The sequence below is a fragment of the Cottoperca gobio genome, chromosome 7 (genome assembly GCF_900634415.1).
Source record: "Cottoperca gobio chromosome 7, fCotGob3.1, whole genome shotgun sequence".
Classification (NCBI taxonomy): Eukaryota; Metazoa; Chordata; class Actinopteri; order Perciformes; family Bovichtidae; genus Cottoperca; species Cottoperca gobio.
In genome coordinates, this window is record NC_041361.1 from 7,406,689 (window position 1) to 7,425,350 (window position 18,662).

The 18,662-nt window shown below is 40.2% G+C and overlaps 1 protein-coding gene across 4 annotated transcripts; it reads right to left on the minus strand.

Annotated features, from left to right (window-relative positions):
- Window positions 1-1,453: 1,453 nt before the first annotated feature.
- Window positions 1,454-18,304, minus strand: uckl1b (uridine-cytidine kinase 1-like 1b). 4 transcript variants are annotated; one of them, XM_029435158.1, is made up of 15 exons: window positions 18,174-18,304; window positions 12,082-12,269; window positions 11,312-11,418; window positions 9,850-10,020; window positions 9,442-9,513; window positions 8,288-8,477; window positions 8,023-8,084; window positions 5,512-5,531; window positions 4,713-4,811; window positions 4,501-4,594; window positions 3,936-3,998; window positions 3,683-3,805; window positions 3,295-3,402; window positions 3,044-3,200; window positions 1,454-2,929 (listed from the first exon to the last, which is right to left on the minus strand). In XM_029435158.1, the coding sequence occupies exons 1-15, from the start codon at window positions 18,245-18,247 to the stop codon at window positions 2,850-2,852; spliced, it is 1,608 nt and encodes a 535-aa protein (XP_029291018.1). In that variant the 5' UTR covers window positions 18,248-18,304; the 3' UTR covers window positions 1,454-2,849. The 4 variants fall into 4 exon arrangements, with proteins under 4 accessions (XP_029291018.1, XP_029291019.1, XP_029291020.1 ...); XM_029435159.1 differs by lacking the exon at window positions 5,512-5,531 and adding an exon at window positions 6,837-6,853 and having other exon boundaries at window positions 2,790-2,929; XM_029435160.1 differs by lacking the exon at window positions 18,174-18,304 and adding an exon at window positions 15,079-15,439 and having other exon boundaries at window positions 2,790-2,929.
- Window positions 18,305-18,662: the final 358 nt, after the last annotated feature.

Consider the following 18,662-nt stretch of genomic DNA (forward strand, 5'->3'; position numbering starts at 1 on the left):
AGAGAGAGTACAAGCGGAGAAAGTAAAGGCAAGACTTTACCTATTTCTTTCAACTGACTAAACCAAACCAATCCAAACCCTATTCTCATGATTCAGAAATTCACCGACTGAATTATTCATCCTCAACTATCTGCATTAGGCCACTGTGCTGTGTTGGCCTACTCACACCATCACTTCAACATTTACAATCCAGACACACTCACCGCCAGATAACCACGTGCATCGTTACGTTCCTTCTCTCTGAGAGCTTTCAAAGTCTCCTCTGCGTACTTCTTACCCACATGGCAGACCCTCTGACTCCTCAGACCCCCGTCAAGGCAGACAGTGAACCAATCTTCATCATTGTAAAGTCAAGAGCAAAAGAAGGCACACAGGAAGAGAGCAGAGTCACCTGCAGCCCAGTGAGAGATATGAGGATGAAATAGAAACACAGGTCGTTGAGTAAGAAAAGGCCACTCCTGCTGTCTTTACTAAGTGTGACCTCATTGTGCTTCACAGACAGACAGACAGACACACACACACACTCACACACACACACACACACACCACCTTCCTGTTTGTCAGTGCTGGTGGTAAACTTTCCACTGACAATCTCCATTCAAAGGACCAAATATGACGTTTTCATGTATTTTGACATTAAGAAATAAAATACATCTGCATTGAATTGAAATATTATCTAGGCAAATGTCATCATGCAATGGAATATATGACTCTTTGTGTGTGTGTGTGTGTGTATGTGTGTGTGTGTATGTGTGTGTAGAATAATACCAAATGTTATGATTTATGATGAATAGCAGGCAAACATATCTTTATATTTAAAAAGGCAATTAAGCTAATTAAATTACTGTAACTCATAATATTTCATCAAAAGTGTGGAATCAATTTTAAATGTTGCAGAATAATAAATAAAAGTTTTCAAATGAGTGAAATCTGCCTATTTAATTCTGGATAAACTAGCACAAGAACAAAGAATACAAATGCTGCTGCTGAGCTTCCTGATATTCTTAGCTCTTGCACGTCTTTTGAGTGTCCTCACGCCCCCTTCCTCTGAAAACGCTGCCTCTTGTGGGTCAATATCTGCCTAATAGTCTGCCGGTTTGTAATTGTCCATCAGCCTCATCAAATGTGTGTCAATCATACTTTACCGTGACTACCGTCTTGACAGCTGTCAGAGTGATAATTATGGAAAGTGATGGAAGATATCAAAGTTTCTTTCCATGAGAAGAGGACAACCACAATATACTTCCTGTTCATTTTCAAAGTGTAGGTAAAGTCTTTCCGTCTCGAAAAGTTTGATAAATGGAAAAAGTATGCAGGTAATGCTGACAAGTTTTCTGTATGTGTTAAAATGTGTGTTTTAATAACCCTAACTGAACAGTTTTGACATGACATGACCTTTAACTGGGGTGAGCTTGCTGAACACATTTAATACAAATGAAATAATACACAGTCATTTAAAATCTTTACTGCACTTTTATTAAATATATAAAAAACATGCAGCAGCAGTGGTAAACACAAAATCGCACGCAGTCAGACGCTGAGGCGGCAAGCACAATTGATGTATTTTCAGTACAGTGACTCACAAACAGTTGTATTCAGAAGTAAGCACATCCCGCACAGTAGCAAGTGACTAAATGGAAAAGTAAGGGTGAGCCAACAGTAGTAACGGTGCTTGTAGCTAATGTGGCGAAAAGTTGCATTTTAAATGTTGTATATTCAAGTCAAAATAAATAACTTTAAATTATTTTATATATATATATATGTTATATGTATTTCTTTTCTTTTAATCTTCCATTAAATAATAATTATAACAGTTAACTTGTTGAACCTTGTTGAACCTGATGATATTAAAATGAGTATGCATCACAATTCTCCTTCTTATGAGTCATTGCATCACTTCAAATAACTTACGGATAAACAAGGCAATATTAAATAGGCACAAACTTTAACAGACAGATCTCATTCATTTCAATACTGATACAAGTATAAAGATCAGGCACTAGCAGAGCTTTGTGAACAAATCCCATCTACTGCATGAAAAACAGAAGCAGAAATCAGGACGTGTGAGAAATAAACACTTAATCTGTATTTGTTAAATGCAGATGACCCATTTTCATAGCAGCAAAAAGATGCATGACTTGCCTGCTGACTGGTCAGGTCTATACAAAGAAAATATGTAAATTAAAGATATGGCGCATCAATATACACCACAAGTGCATACTTTTGGCTGAATAATGAATAACGGTTTCAACTGGTTAGGTCAGCATCCACAAAAGGAAAAGGGTGCGCCAGAGAACTGAAAGAAACACGGGTACACCCACGCATTTTCCGATAGAATGGTCTTTCAGAAAGTGCCTGTGGCGATGGAAGTTGAGCAACACAAGTTCATGTTCCGATTTTACTTTTGAAAAAGTTGTGAGGAAGGAATATGGTAAAAAATAACCTTAAACGCCGTGTGTGTCTTTTTCGTTTACGGCACGTGCAAATTCACATTCAGTTGTGTCGTCTACAGTACACGCCTTAAGGCTGGATATATCTTTTCGAAGCAACATGCCTGCAAATTTCAGAGATTGCCACAATTGAAACACGGAAATAAAATATTTGGACTTAATGTACATATAAAAATATTTCATACTTTATAACCCAAACTTTCTGCAACAGCATTTACATAGGATAAAATGATATACTTCAAAATGTCAACAAGGTGTTTTGTCCTGTTTTCAGTTGATTCCTCCGGGCACCTTGTTTGCCCTTGAAGGATGCACGTTACAGCCCAACAGCGTCAAAGAGCATGTCCTCATATTGTCCTTCGAGGGGCACAGCTCCAAATCCCTCAATAAGTTAGCGCATCAGCAACTGGGCTCATCCATCTCTTCGTCGCTCCAGTCAGGGGGTGCATCTGTTCCAAAGTATCGATCCCCGAAGTTTCCTATAAGGACAAAAAATACCAGCGTCAGTTAAAACAGAAAAACAGTTGACATCCTGAGATCATGTGCGCCATGCTGGGGAAAGAAAAGTCAACATAATGCAATAAATAGCTCACCTATGCCAGGTATGATGTGGAAGAGATCGTTGACCTTCTTGTCAACAGCTGTGGTGATGATTTTGACCTGTGGGAACGCGTATGCCACTGAATGGACTCCCATTTCAGCCATTAGCAAAGACACCAGTAGGATCTTGTCCTCCTGGACGTCATGGTCCTGAAAATGAAAACACACACATGAATACAGACTACATTAAGGGATGCGATTCACTGCAGCCAATCTGGAGCTGTGAACAATCGGGCGCACCCACCAGGAGGACTCGAACAGCCATCATGGCAGCAGCTCCAGTGGACACAGTACAGTCCATCAGAATCACGTGATCTTCGCTGATGTCTTTCGGTAGACGCAGGTAATGAAGCTGAGAGAGTTTAGAGACAGGATGTGGGTTAATACCAACCTGTAATAAACATGACCAGCGCTATCCTGGAGCCACATCGTGGGTGGCATTATGCAGAAAGGATATGTAGCATGTGGATATGTATGGACAGGATCATGCACAAGTGCAAGAAACTATTATTAAAGAATGTGTTTCATTTATTTTAAAGTTTCCGTCTTTAAAAAGGTCAATAAAAAAGGTGTTTGTAGGACAATTATGGCAAAATGTTTTACACAAATTCTATCACAATTTGAGTCTGTACCTCTGGTTCTCCTGTGTCCTGGTTGGTCTGGATGAGGATCTTGCCGATGCGGACATCTTTGCAGACGGCCCTCAGCGCGGGCTCCATGGTCTCCCCGGCTCGTAGGATGGACACGCCTGTGATCTAAAGAAAAACAAAAAGAAGGAAAGAAAATTAAACAGAGGTTAATTGCATCAATTTAGGTAGAGGGAAAACTCTTCCGACGGTCTTTAAAATAAAAAAGGACGGCAGGAAGTAAATGGAGTTCACTCACCCTCTTCCCGTGGAAAGTCCTGCCTTCATAATCCTCTCCCTGGGGGGTCTGCACTACGTGGGCCTGAGATAATATTAAAAATCATAACAGTGTGAGTACAACGCTGATCACAGCGCTATAGTGTACTTTAGAAGTCAATAATTTCATTTTCAAATGTCTCGTGTGTGGCTGTGTAATGCAAACCTGTGTCTCATGGTGAAGGTATGGAAACTTTCCATTGTGGTGACTTTATGTTTCCATGCTCACGCTGCAGCCCGATGTGTATGTTTTTCTCATTCTTCTCTTTAGCAAATACAAGCACTTACTCTGTGTGCATTCATCTTTATCTTGTATTTCTCTTTCTCTGTTTCATGGCCACATATTGTTTCGGTATCTGACTCTGTTGCTGTGTCTCGTCAGCTTCGGTCTACCCATTGGTTAGCTCACGCTTTCTTTGTCCTACACGTCACCATCTTCGCTCAGGTATCTAATGGCTCAGAGTCGATCTCCAACCAAATACAAAACGATTGCAGAAGCTTCATGCAGTGCTATGAATTAATTAACAGTGTATCTAAGTGTTCATCACCTGTGAGGGGAGGAAGGAGAGCGCTCGCTCGATCAACAGACGCATCAACCTCTTGGAGTAGAAGATGAACTCATCGCGGCTGGTTTCCTTGTTTCTAAAAGTGCCGATTAGGGAAAGAAGGATACAAGATTTATAATGATGGTGTCTGCACAGTACACTACACAGTTCTTTTTTTGATGGAAAGTTGTTAATGTGGGTTTCTTAGCTCATACCTGATGATGGTGTGCATGCCCCTGACCTGGGGTGTGCTCTCCAGAACACTGAGGGTCTGGGGGAGGGGTTGGGCCTGGTGTGCAGACGCCAAGGCTGCCCTGTAACCACGGCAACAAATAGTAGAGCGGGGGTGGTGCAGCGTGAGAGGAGCGCAAAGAGGGAAGATGGACAGATGCATGAATACAATGCACATATATAGTGAAATTAACACTTCTCTGCACGCATGTGCACAGCATGTGCATGTTTAGACACAAGCGTGCACACACACGTACTGTATGCGGAAAACAAACAAACACGCACACACAGACAGACGTGTAAGTGCATGCAGAAAGCTAAACATATCAGGAATAATCTTTAAGGTAGTAGTTAGAGCAAAGTTGATAATGGTAGTGTGCAACCACTGTAATAGGATTGCTTGGGGAAAAGGCAGACACAGTGCCAGTGTTGAGTATTTCAGGGGGAAATTGCAACAGCACAGAGACCATGATAATGGAAAATACATTAAAAATGAATCAGTTTAAACATTTACATAATATATATGGATATAACATTTCACTGTGTAATATAAATAAATAAAAGGTCTCTACTACTTGTAATTATTCTCTGGGACTCCACACATAAACATTAGGTTTGCGTATATAGTTAGCCGAGGTCTACCCTGGGCTCTAGAGGAAGAGACACACTGTTACAAATACTCAGTGATGCAGTCATTTTGACACTACAGTATCCACGAGATAGTCACTGAGATACACATTAGCCAGATGCAAAGAAAAGAGAAATCATAGCAAATCTGCTCACATATCCCAGCGAAGTTTCCTCTACAGGGAGTTTTTCGGCGAAACACAACAATCACAACAGAGGGGACACAGAAAGACGATAAACAACAGATAAGAGGAGGAAAAAAAAATGAGAAGAGACAACATCAGGTGGCTGAAGAGATGAAGGGATTATCACACACAGTGAAAAGTGACAGCTCAGACTTGAAAATGTCATACGTCTCGGGGAAATGCGCTTACCACTGAGGTAGTTTAAGTAAAATGATATATCCTTGTTATCAATTAGGGTATTTGTAATGACTAAGTATCAGGTCATGCTTTAAAGGGTCTTTACAGATTCTAGGGTAAAAGTGAGACTTATTTTTTTATCAGATTTTGATATCTATAAACTGGCATCCATTGACGCGTGGGAGGTGCACAAGCTATCGTGCGGCTGTCACTCTTTCACCGTGTAGAACAGTAGAGGCTGGTATTTCAGCTCACAGGCCCCGGCACATCCTGTGTCTAAAGACAGGCACCAAGCTCACTTCCTCTCTCTCTCTCTCTCTCTCTCTCTCTCTCTCTCCTCTCTCTCTCTCTCTCTCTCTCTCTCTCTCTCTCTCTCTCTCTCTCTCTCTCTCTCTCTCTCTCTCTCTCTCTCTCTCTCTCTCTCTCTCTCCGTGTCAGATACTGTGGCCGACATTCAATGGAAAAAAACTCAGCGCTTTGTAGTAGGGTATTGGAAACTTTCTCTGTGGCTGAGGTATGTGATAGTCAACAAAAGCTGTAGCAAGAGCTTCCTCTCTCCTCTCGCTCTCTCTCTCTCTCTCTCTCTCTCTCTCGCTTTCTGTTATAGTCACTCTCTCTCCTATTCTTGCTGTCGCTGAAAGGAGGGGTCAGTGACTTGACTCATTGGTGTATTTTTAGACACAGAAGGCAGGAAGAGTGTAAGTTGTCATTTCTCTACAAGGTAGAAAAGAAAAACCAACGTCTTTACATTAAATGCTGGCTGCACCACACCACATCCACACGTTGATCTTAGTTTGATGTTAACTAAGATTAATGTTAATGTTAACAGCTGCTTTCATGCAGTTTCTATACTTATGTATTTTATGTTCTGTTGACTAAGTCTTAACAATATTTTGGCACAGTCTCAGACTCTTGTGACTGATCACTAATTAGACGTATTTGCTTTACAGATACAACAGTGCCGCCTGGTGATGTGCCATGGCAGCCAGCAGATCAGTGGAAGGTAGAGGTTGGTTTTACTGGCCTCTTTTCCTCTCTCTCCCAGTAAGAACCTGAAGCAGTCGGGGAACTGGACAGATGGTGAGGAGAGAATGATAGACAGGATAAAGGCCACTCTACCTGACGCTGAGCTCGCGCTGTGAGCCATGGAGGGATTTGGGGTGGAGGGGAAGTGTGGGGGGGCGGGGGGGATGGGGGAAGAGGGTGAGAAAGCAGTCCATCAGCGGTGTGTGTGTTAATGTGTGTGTGTATGGTGGGGAGAAAACAAAGCAAACTGCATTGTGGCACAAAGTGCTCACCACAAGCAAAAATGTGCCTTTGGTGACAAATAGTGCACAACAAATCCAAAAGTCAAAACAGTATTGAACAGATTATTCTGAAGCTGAAGGGACCATGGGAGATTTCTATTAAGGTCGTGCAATTAATGGCACCTACATGTGTATCAGGATTAAATTATTCCACAATAATAAATGTTATGTAATATTTTCAACTGACCTGAAAACTTATAAACACTTAAAATCTAAAGAAAAGTCTTGAAATTAGTTCGATATGGATGAATATTAACGGGGGATTAATACTGTTAAAACAAGTTGTTAAAATGAATGTTCAAACAGCAACTGCAAATATGAATTAATCTACTACTAAATATGTGTTTCTGTTTTGTCAGCCAACCCCTCATCACAGCAGGTATGCCATTTATCTAACTCTGTTCTGAATGCATATTTAAAAAGGGCTTTATTTACATTTATAAATCTTAGCTGAAGACGGAGAAGCAGAAAACTCTACAAAGACCAGATTTTTTTTAAATGTAATTAATTACCAAAGCAAAAATGTAAACTTAGGGCTGTATCTCAGGAGTAATAAAGTACTAACTTGCTCATTTAGACCTCAGTAAGGCAGACAGCAAGAGTGACGTTTTAAAAGAAAACAACTGAAAATACATGTATTCTACTCCAAATTGCAATATTTTCCTCTGGAACAAATAAAAGTGACTACGATTAATAACTTTAACATTACTTTGAAAAATGATATATTTCCATCTCACTGAACCAGCCTGAAACGATCAAGCACATTCATCCTGCTCTAAAATATGTGCAGTGCATTTGCTATCCACTAGAGGGAGTAGTGGAGCTTGTAATTACTGGCAAAAAGATTTGATGCTGGTTGTAGCTACACCCTGTCGTAGTGCCGAGCATCCTGACAGTACGCTAAAAATGACTTCAGCTCAGAGTCAGAAAACTGGCATGACACATTCTCCTTGTGAGAGTGTGAGTGTATTTAGGTCTGTGCATGTGACCTCTCTTACCTCCTCCAGCTGACTGTGGACATGCTGCACAATCAAATCGATGGCCACCATGTTGCCACCGCCTGACGGGACGACAAACAGAAGGACAAAGTGGCATGATGTTAACTTAATATCATGGGACATATTTAGTTTAACAGCAGTAAAATGGAGGAACATTTGATCAAATTCCAAACACAAGACAACATTTTAGTACCATTAATGTCACAGTAGTAGTAACCTGTATATATATTATGTAAATATGTGTGAATGTGGAGTATGCACGTACCACGTGGCACAACAATATCAGCCAGCCTCATGGTGGGTTCAATGTACTGCTCAAATGCTGGCTTGACAAACTTGTTGTACTGTTTGATGACACCCTCAATGTCTCGGCCCCGGTCTGTAATGTCCCTCCTCAACCGACGCACCAGCCGGATGTCAGAGTCTGTGTCCACAAAAATCTTCATGTCCAGCAACTGACAAGAGAACAGAGAGAGAGAGGGAGAGAGGGAGAGAGAGAGAGAGAGAGAGAGAGAGAGAGGAGAGAGGAGAGAGGGAGAGAGAGAGAGAGGGAGAGGAGAGAGGGAGAGAGAGAGAGAGGAGAGAGAGAGAGAGAGAGAGAGAGAGAGAGAGAGAGAGAGGAGAGAGAGGAGAGGAGAGGGAGAGAGAGAGAGAGAGTTCAGCTGAACATGAGGATTCATACCACACAAAAAACATGGACAAATAAAATATACCGTGTTGATTCTTCTCTTAGCTTCTTTTTTGTGCTGTTTTAGGTCAAAATGTAGGAGCATAATTTTGCTTATACAGTTGTGTCATTATCTTTAAATCCTTTAGTAATTTATTTTAAAGTGTAAGTTAACTGTGCTTGAAATGAATATTTCCTCCTTCTTGAAATACTCAGGAAAAAAATGTGTCTTGAAAATGAACCCTGAAAAGGTGTTGAAACACTGTTTTCTTTTAAATTAAAGAATCACATTGGAGCTGCAAGTGTGTGGTGACTCCTCATTACAACAGGTACAGTATGTGTTTAAACTACATCTGTACTAGATTGGATGTAAATACTCTCAAATTAAAGCTGAAAGTCTGCACTTAAAGCACATATTGATTGTTTAATTTCAAGTCCATTGTGGTCGTGTACAGAGCCAAAATTATGAAAATTGTGTCAATGTCCAAATATTTATGGACCTAAGTGTATATACAGATAGTTATATCAGCTCCTATCCAGTGTTTGGAATTTGTTTCAATTGTAATCACAGATTGTACATTTAAAAACACACATAGATAACACCGATTGGGGGAAGTGAAAATCATTTAAATACATGTCCCTTCTACGTAAAGAAGAAACACATGTGTGACACAAGCACAGATCTATATAAATCTGACAGCAATCTTCCAATGATTAGCTGAACAAGTTAAAGGATAATAACCTTGCCCTACCTGCAAGAGCTTTTTATCAGCGAAGGACATAATTCCCTCAAAGATGATGACACTGGCTCCATATACGGTTTTCTGTGGTGGACACACATACATGTATTGTTACAGTACAATGTTCACACACAGTGCATGGTAATACAGACGCGCCCTATTACAACAATCATCATGATCAATCATAATTTCACCGGTGCCACTGATATGAAAGTATAGAAACAAGAAATCGCAATAATGGCTTTTCAGTGACCATCTGGAGCAGCAAATTTGCAATGCGACTCTGAACCTCTGGTGGGGCAGATTAAAAGCCTCTTAGGTCATCGAGAAACTGAGATTATATGCAGTAACTCCAGCATGCTTACTCATTAACTCACAAAGTGCATTGTCATGTGTGTGGATGTGTGCATTCGTCCTTACCCACTCCTTCTGTCTCCCATGAGTTGTAAAGTCATACACAGGGATTTTCACGCTTTTGCCCTGTTTGAGTTTGCGCAGGGTGTGGGTCAGCAGATCGAAGTCAAAGGCATCAGGGTGGTCAAAGTTATAGTCGTTACTGGCAGCCAGAGTCTGCTGTTCTGGGGACAGGACCTGAGGATTGTTACAATGTTGGAATTACTTTACAGCAAACAATGATGCTTTCAAAAGAAAACGAAAAATACATTCTTGAGCAAAATAAATTGCATCTCAAGAATGGAAGAAAAAAAGACTGATAAAACAATTTTTACACAAAATGTATTGTAATAAAACAAGCACACATGCTCAAAGAAAAGGTTTGCTACATCATTTACACAAGCTTATGCAAAAACACTGAAGATACAGATCACTGTTTAAGAGCAGTTGAAGTTTGGGGAACTATATTTAGGAGAACATCATGCGCCACTGTGACGTCTGTACCAAGTGGTGTTTGTGTGTGTGAGAGTGTGTGTATGTGTGTGTGTGTGTGTGTGTGTGTGTGTGTGTGTGTGTGTGTGTGTGTGTGTGTGTGTGTGTGTGTGTGTGTGTGTGAGAGAGAGAGTGTATGCGTGTGTTTGGGTGTGCCCCTTACGTTAGTTAAGCATTAAAACCCCAGACTTGGTATTTGGCAGTTTCAGAAGAGCAACACCCCCTTCTCAAGTGAACTGACTACACACTTAATATGATAAACTGGTGTAACAGGCTCTCTGGGGCCCGTGAGCAAACATGAGGAAAGCGTAATAGAAGAAAAGGAGATATGAACATGGAAAGACATAAATCTGGACAAAATGTTTTGGATGCCGTGTGTGTATTGCAGTGTGCAAACTGGCCCTTGCCGAGGGCTACACTACCACTAGCCACTGGTAAATCCCTCCTACTCTGCACAGCCTGAACCTCTGCTGTCAGACTGTGACAGGATTACATAACCAGAGAGTGGGTGGAGGTATAGAGGGGCAAGAATGATGGCTCTTGCTTGATTGCTCCCCACCACTCTTTTTCTTTCCCCCCAATTCGCTCACCACTGTGCTTCTATTTTGACTCATCCTCCGTCTAATATTTTATCCTTTCCGTCTCCTTTCACTCTTGTCCTCATTTCCCCTCTGGGATCCAATGGCAATCCTGTTCTCTCTTTCACTCTGTCTCCTGCACTCAGTCTTACTCTTTCCCTTCCTTCAGGACACTGGGTATTTAGCAGCCATACAAGACAGAGATGAAGTAATAATGGAAAAAAAGGAACAAGTGATTTATTGGATTTATGAAGATTTTAATCTCTATAATTACATTTTTGTTTTGGATTGATGTGAAGACATGAACAAACATGTCAAGCAAGCTAGATCTTAAGTATTTCTAACCTAAAATTACAATATTGATAAACGGGTGCATAGCTGGATGCAAATGGACACAAACAACATAGTGTAAAACACACCTTGTAAAAAGAGTCCATTGACAGTAGTACAACCCATGGAACATCTAGAGCTTCAATGATTTTCCTGGCTACAGTTGTCTTTCCTGAAGCACTCCCGCCACACAGACCTGTGACAGAATATTGACATAAAGACATTGATTGATGTTTGCAATCATGTTTAATTACAAAAGTAATTTAAGAATACCTTTGCTTGGTGGAAACATACTTTACTAGAGCTGGCTTGAAAGGGCACCCTATTACGTGCATTTTGAAAGTTGCTTCAGGCTATTATTGGCATGTAGAGAGACAGGCAGGAACAGATACCAGGAATCTCTTTGGGAGGTAAACATCCCCAATAACAGGTGAAGGTAGCAAAACAGAGACACCTCTAACTCTGTTAAAGTGTCAATGACTCTGAATGAGTCCATACTTGTCCATACACTTCAGCAGTAACTATTGTGACTGTTTAATTCTGCAAAGGACACTTCTTACCTGCATATAGAGGGAATCAGTTCATTTACTTTCAAAACATAAATATTCCTGTGTCAAAATGACCTATAAATTCAAAGGTGTAATAGTAAGGTACTCAATTTAGACTTTGGACTCTGTTTATGAGCTACAGTAGTCTAGGGCAGCTTTTGAGAACTTACACTTACAAAGATGTATTTGCACTATGTGTTTATATGTATTCTGATGTATGACAATGCAACTTTAAGGGAGATTGTAATCTAAATGATACAAAGAAAACATCAGTGCTGTTACATTGTTACACAACTCTTTAAGTATCCTACCAATGACGAAGGCCTCTTTGGACTGCGCTCCATGTTCGTTGTACCAGGGTGGGCGGCCAGCGGTGTAGATGGTTCGTTTGGAGGTGCGCAGGAGAGGAGGCTCAGACTTGCACTGACTGGTAGTTCTTTTCCTGGGAGAAAGGCCTGTGCTTACCGAGGGGAGAAGCCGGTCCAGTGATTCCTGACCACTAAAGCAACAAAAAAAACACAACAACAAACTCACTGTTTTGTTTTTTTTTTGCCTTTTGTTGGCGAATCATTTATGGAACTGGACAAATAACTGGTTTTGCATACAAATCTATAGATCTGTAAAATGACCAATTTCTTGACTGTTTTTTTTTGCCGAGGCACAAGCTAAATCACCATCATACAACACTTGTATCACATGTATGCTATATAATGAAATGGCTTTTGGTCACAGTATGATGGGGGTTTTATTTAACTTAATTAACTACACACTGAAAGACAGCACAACACCATAGTGCAACCACCGCTGATAAGTGTCCATTTGGACAGCGGTGAAGGTTGTTGTTAATCAGCCAATAAGGCATGGCAGGAACAAGATAGCCATGGCAACACAAAGTCAATGGGAAGGATAATCTTTAATAAAATAAACACTCCTTCCTGTGACAAAACACACACAGAGACAGGCTTGTTAGGTTGGTTGTGCAACTGTAAGATAGAAATGCAGATGGACAATAGCGACCCAGTTAACTGACAATAAACGAGACTGATCTAGTGTTGCGTTGCCTCCTGGCATGGGTTAATGTTTGAACATCTTTAACATGTAAGCTTTGTCCAATCTTGTACGGTAAAACTGCTGCAGGTACCAAAGTACACTAAATATTTGCTGGAAAAAATGTTGGCTTAACTACATGTCTATTGTCCTCCGATCAGTTGTACAACTCAATCTTTTGTGTATATACACAATACACTAAGGGCGTTACATGTGACTATGACTAATGCATTTCGACAGATAACCAGGTCCCTATAAACAAATGACAAGAAGCTCATTCAAAACAGGTATGAGACTCTCATGGCACAGAGTGAATTTGCATGGACTATTCAAACTAAACACATTGGTCAATCACATCTTCTGTGCAACACAACAACAATACAGATACATTGCCACTAAGAGAAATGTATGTAAGATCTTGTGCAAGTGTCTTTTATTTCAACACCAAAATATTGCATCTGCAGACTTTTGTAACAGTGTCAAGCAATTTAGTTACTTATTGCTCCACCTAGAGAACAACGGTTTAATGTTGTGATATTACAAGAAGAGAGTGAAGAAGAATGTGCATTAAGGATTCAAGGTTCATTTATTGTCAACACAGGGTTGTACAACAAAATGCAGTTGAAGCCTAGTTCATTCATGATAGATAAGGAAAAACATGACAAAACAGAACAAAGACAGCAGCACATTCCTGAAGTGCTGTGTAATATTCAGCTAAGGATTGTGACTAATCAAGATTCAGAGCAGAGGACAAGGATACGAAGAACTGTTTTAACCCATTGCTGAGTAACCCGTGTAGAACATCACCTCTCTTACAAAATCTATGCATCTGAGGTGCGTTATCTATAGCCTACAAAATAAACTATTTTGACTTGGACATCATCGGTGAAGCGATCACTTTTAATTGACTGATGTCATAAATAATAAATAGCACATGCGACAAAACAAATGCTGCCTTAGTTGTTTATCAAAAGAAAGTTTCTTTGAGTGATAGCTTCAACCAGGTAACAGTTGCTAGCAACACACTGCAGTATTCAAGACATCTACAACCAGGGAGGATTGTAAAAAGCCAGATGCCATAACTTGAGTACCGTACACTGTGTAAGAGAGCAGTACTACCAGTCGACTTTTAGCTTCTGCGTCTTTCTATAGACCATACACATCCCAAGGTGGAGTGTCAAGAGGTCAGATGTAAAGCAAACAAGAGAGAGAGCAAAGATTGTTCATATCACACCAGAGTCACCTGAGCATGGATGGAGCCAAGGAGCAAACTACAGTACGACTGAGGCATAGCCCACTCCACCTGAACACCTTATCAGTTAAAAGACAAACCAGGGTGCAATAAAAAATTAGCTGACCGCGCTGAATCAAACGCTTGTGAAGTGGGTACAGTCACAGTACTCAGTGCTCATAAACATTACTAACACTCATCTCTAAATGCTACTTTGTGAAAAGAAAAGGTTGCGAGTTCAGGGTACCTGACACCAGATAGTGAGAAGACATAGAGACCATCTCTAAACAGTAATAGTAGAAGTAAATAGAGCAGAGGGGAATGGCTTACACAACATGTTTCTTTTTCCCTCCGTAGCAAAGACAAGACTCTTACGTTTTTTGGAGGGTTCAATTGAAAAGACAAAACAAAGCCAACCTTAAATCTAGGGAGCATGACTACAACGTCTCAGCTCAGTTTGGTTAGGGATAGGCAAAACAGTTGAGAATAAAGTAACAGTATGAATTTGATCTTTTTTCTCTCCAAAAAATTTAATCAATTATTTATGATAATATGGCAAATTATGTAACTAAATATAAAAGAATTGAATCTAAATGAATTGTGTTCTACTGTTTACACACCTGGAAACTTAACATGACTCTTTACTTCATTATAATGCGTGTTGATTCAATAATTTGTGTAATAAAACTGTGAATTGATAACATTATATGATCGTATCATCATAATATTCCATAACACATGGGGTATCAGGACAAAAACATTGTTATAGTCACTCTCAGGGAATCGGTGTTATTACATGACAAATGCAAACTTTCCCAAAGCATGTCAACAGAAACGAGGGCCACATCAAAGAGAGCTACAGACTCCATGTGCCTGTCTTGTTTATCCACTTTTTGGGAGAAAGAGAGAAACTCTGGAGACTTAAACCTCTCGCAAGGTAGAAGAGCAAAACAACTCAAGTTTAGCACACCTGAGTATACGAGTGAATAAAGCTAAACAAAAAGTTAAATAATAAATAAAATGCACTTACCTGCCATCAGATCTTAGAGTCCAGCAGCCAGATATTCTAGCTCCTGAGTAAGATGGTATAGTGTTCATCACTGGAGAAAAATATATGGGAGGCTCCCCACTGTGTGTACTCCCGATATTACTGCCAACACGTAAACTCAGTATATATACACACTCACGCACAGTAAAGCATTTAACAGCACTGCCCTCTGATACAACATCCAGAGAGACAGAGGTAGAGGTTGGGCAATATAAAGGGGAAATAGATTAGATGAGAAACGAAACTTTAAACATCTGTTTAGCTTTCTGTTTCTTCCATTCAGCAAAAGAGGGAGAGAGACGGCACTGCAGCTTTGTAAAGAGCGCACACTCAATGTGAAACTACAGCAAAGCTTTTCCCTCCTCTTTCACTCACACTTCACTCCTCCCCTCAGTCGTATGGCCAACAAATGTAAGAAGATAACCTTCCCTACATATTATGTTCATTAGGTGGTATTAATAGCATCAGGTTAGAGCCAGACCTTCCCACTCCTGGCACATACACACACCACACAACACACAACACACACCACACACCACACACCACACACACACACAACAAGCTTGGGTCATCTGCTTTTGACAGTCAGTGTCGCAATATGTGGGTGGAAGTCAAGGAGGGACCAGAAGAGAGCGACAGAGACACTGATAAACAAACTGGGGGAAAAAAACTCTGCTTCAGGCTACGTTGGGGAGATAAATTGAGAAAGAAAGGTAGAGAGAGAGAAAAAGAGAGAAGACGACAGAAGGGCAGAGAGGGAGGCAATGTGGTTTTCTACTGCAGGGACCTGCCATGTCTCTATGAGCCTTAAACCAGTCTGACTCTGGAGACGTCAGCACAACACAGCAAAAAAACACACACACACACACACACACACACACACACACACACACACACACACACACACACACACACACACACACACACACACACACACACACAGACAGAGCGATGTTCCCTCCCTAACTTCACTCACAGTGAAGGGTGGGGAATAAATAACATGATGAAACCCAACACTACTGCTCTATCAGCTGACAGAGTAACAACCCTAGGCAATGCGCACATACGACGCATAACCACACACACACGGACACACTCACACTCCTCCCGGGCCACAACTTGAACAGACAAACAAATCGTTATTCTCAGAGATCAGAGGAGAATTGTTTCCCAGTGCAGCAAAAACAAACCCAAGAACTGAGCAGGTCACAGCTCAAGAACCACATTGTTTAGAGAAGCCACTAGATTAGATTTAAACCAACATTTAAAGCGTTTCCAAATATTTGGAGTATGGACTTGACAAGACCTCATTTCGGTTTACTTCCTTGTTAAAACCTCAGGGGAGTGACTAATTCAGTGTTTTTTCTCTAATCTTGACAGTCGTTTCGGGACTGTCGCTGTTGCTTTAAACTGCACTCGGAAGACAGCTGCAAAGCAAGAAAGCCACATCGAAACAAGAAGCCTGAACTGGTTGCTATGCCAAACATAGCCGTCTCTCTTTGGCAACAGAGACACTAAGAGGGGTCATCGTGCAGAGCTAAAGGGAAATTTACTTTACTAATATAATTGTAAGTACAGTGAGATAAATGTTAGATTATGTTAAATGCTGCATATATTGTGTCTCAAAAAAAGTTCATCATGTCTTAAAAGAAAAATGTAAGTAACATTTTAGAGGCCACAACGATACAATATATTGCAACACAATCCAAAGTCCAAATGCTTAATCTTATCTAATTTAGAAACTAGGACAGAGTTAAGTAATTAGATATAAAGGGTGGTCAAAATAACTAACAATAACCAGGCAGCTAAATAAAATATCTGTAAAGCTTATATGTTTAATTTCTGTTCTGACGTGTCAGAGGTGTTGATTCAACTGGTCATTTTATTTTCAGGCTATAGTTTTTGGTACTTTTGAGTTGGACTACATTATATTCACACAGACTGTCTGTTGACTGTTTTGCTGTCAAATTGTTGTCAAGTGCAATATTCTCTTTTATAACTTTTGCAATTACACTGTCATGTGCGACTGTACTTATATTATATTACTGTTACTGTATTTCTATTCTATTTAATTGTGTACTCTCTTTGCTGTAACAATGTAAATGTCCCCGTCGTGGGACAATTAAAGGATTTCTGATTCTGATTCTGAAGTTGTGTTCACAAATGTCTGCCAATTTCACCTCATCAAAATATACTTCCATGCTTGTGCGTTTACTCACAGCTCCACCATGAATATCTATTTGCAGTTACATTAATTGCAATAAGGCTTTGCTGTGTTGATGTTAAATTTAATCATGCGAGTTTAGTGTTTGTTAGTCCGGTTTAGTGAGTCTAAAGCAGGAAGAAACCCTCAGTGGATAGACCAATGCAGCAACACCCTCTTGTGGCTTAGTAGTGTACCAGGTTTTTATTGCTGTAGGAGGTGGTTACAGAGAGCTGACTAACTGGGTCAATATCACAGCATGACATCATGTGTATTCAGTTACAGTATTAGTCATCTAAATCAAATTATCCTTTTGTGCAGCCGTGTACTTCCCCCGGGGTAAAATGCGCATTTTACTCATGCTGCAGTGCCAGCAGAAAATGCCATGCTTCTTTCCACTGCTCAAAGAAAACTGTCTTTTATATTGCTTGATCCAGACTATTTATTTACCTCTAGCTACACCCGTCACACGTTCAATTAGCATATTTGAGGTGATAATAAATATTATTTTGTGTTCCTGGTTTGAGAAGATGACAATGGAGTTATGACAGGAGGCCACCTCGTGTAAAATATGACAATTGTTATAACCAAGAGAAAGAGTGGACAATACGATAAACTTAAGTATGTTTGAGTTAATATCACATCTGCAATAAACTAACAGTTATACTGTCACTTCCTGGCTGGCATTACAGCGACATGTCATCTACCTTTATGGTAACGTTACAGTGACTGTTGTGTGTCGTGGTTCCGTAAATATGCTTAGCCTAAACCAACGGTCAGTGAATGTTTATCTTTGATAGAAAAGTCGGCAATAAAAAAGCGTTTTAGGAAATTAATAGTTTTAAAGAAACCCTCAATATTGTAACAGTTTTACCTGTTTGACACAGAGGAAGTTTTCGCTTCGTTCTCCATTTTTGAGAGCCTTTCTTCCCTGCTAACGGCAGACATTACTACTGTTGACAATCCGGTTGAAGGTAGAGTTGGTGTTGAGGCATCGTGGGGATTGTAGGCGTATCGCATTTCACCATCGATAGACAACGCCAACATTGGCCACCCATATGGACTTCAAGCCCCAGAATGCATCTCTTCGGTTCTTTTGATCTTCAGCCAGCAGCATGCTTGGTCGTTTTAAAGATATATATATTTAGGCTACACTAGTATCACTAATCACACAGCGCCTTTCTACAAAGCTGGCAACGGGCGAGATTTTACATCTGAATTCTGAATTTTATCATTGTATTATTATTTTACTACATACATGGATATATTGTAGGCTACACTTAATCAAAAGTCAGTTACAACTTTCATGAAATTGGGAAAAATCCTTCTTAAGTCCTAACTATGAGCTAACTTATTAAATTAT

Bases quoted from the DNA above. Each gene is read 5' to 3' on its own strand.
- uckl1b (XM_029435158.1), bottom strand. From the start codon at position 18,247: ATGTCTGCCGTTAGCAGGGAAGAAAGGCTCTCAAAAATGGAGAACGAA. The intron at 3,999-4,500 runs GTGATGAACACT...ATATTATCTCAG, and splicing joins TCTCCTTCCTCCCCTCACAG to GCCCACGTAGTGCAGACCCC. The intron at 2,930-3,043 runs GTGAGCTATTTA...TTGTCCTTATAG, and splicing joins CCACATCATACCTGGCATAG to GAAACTTCGGGGATCGATAC.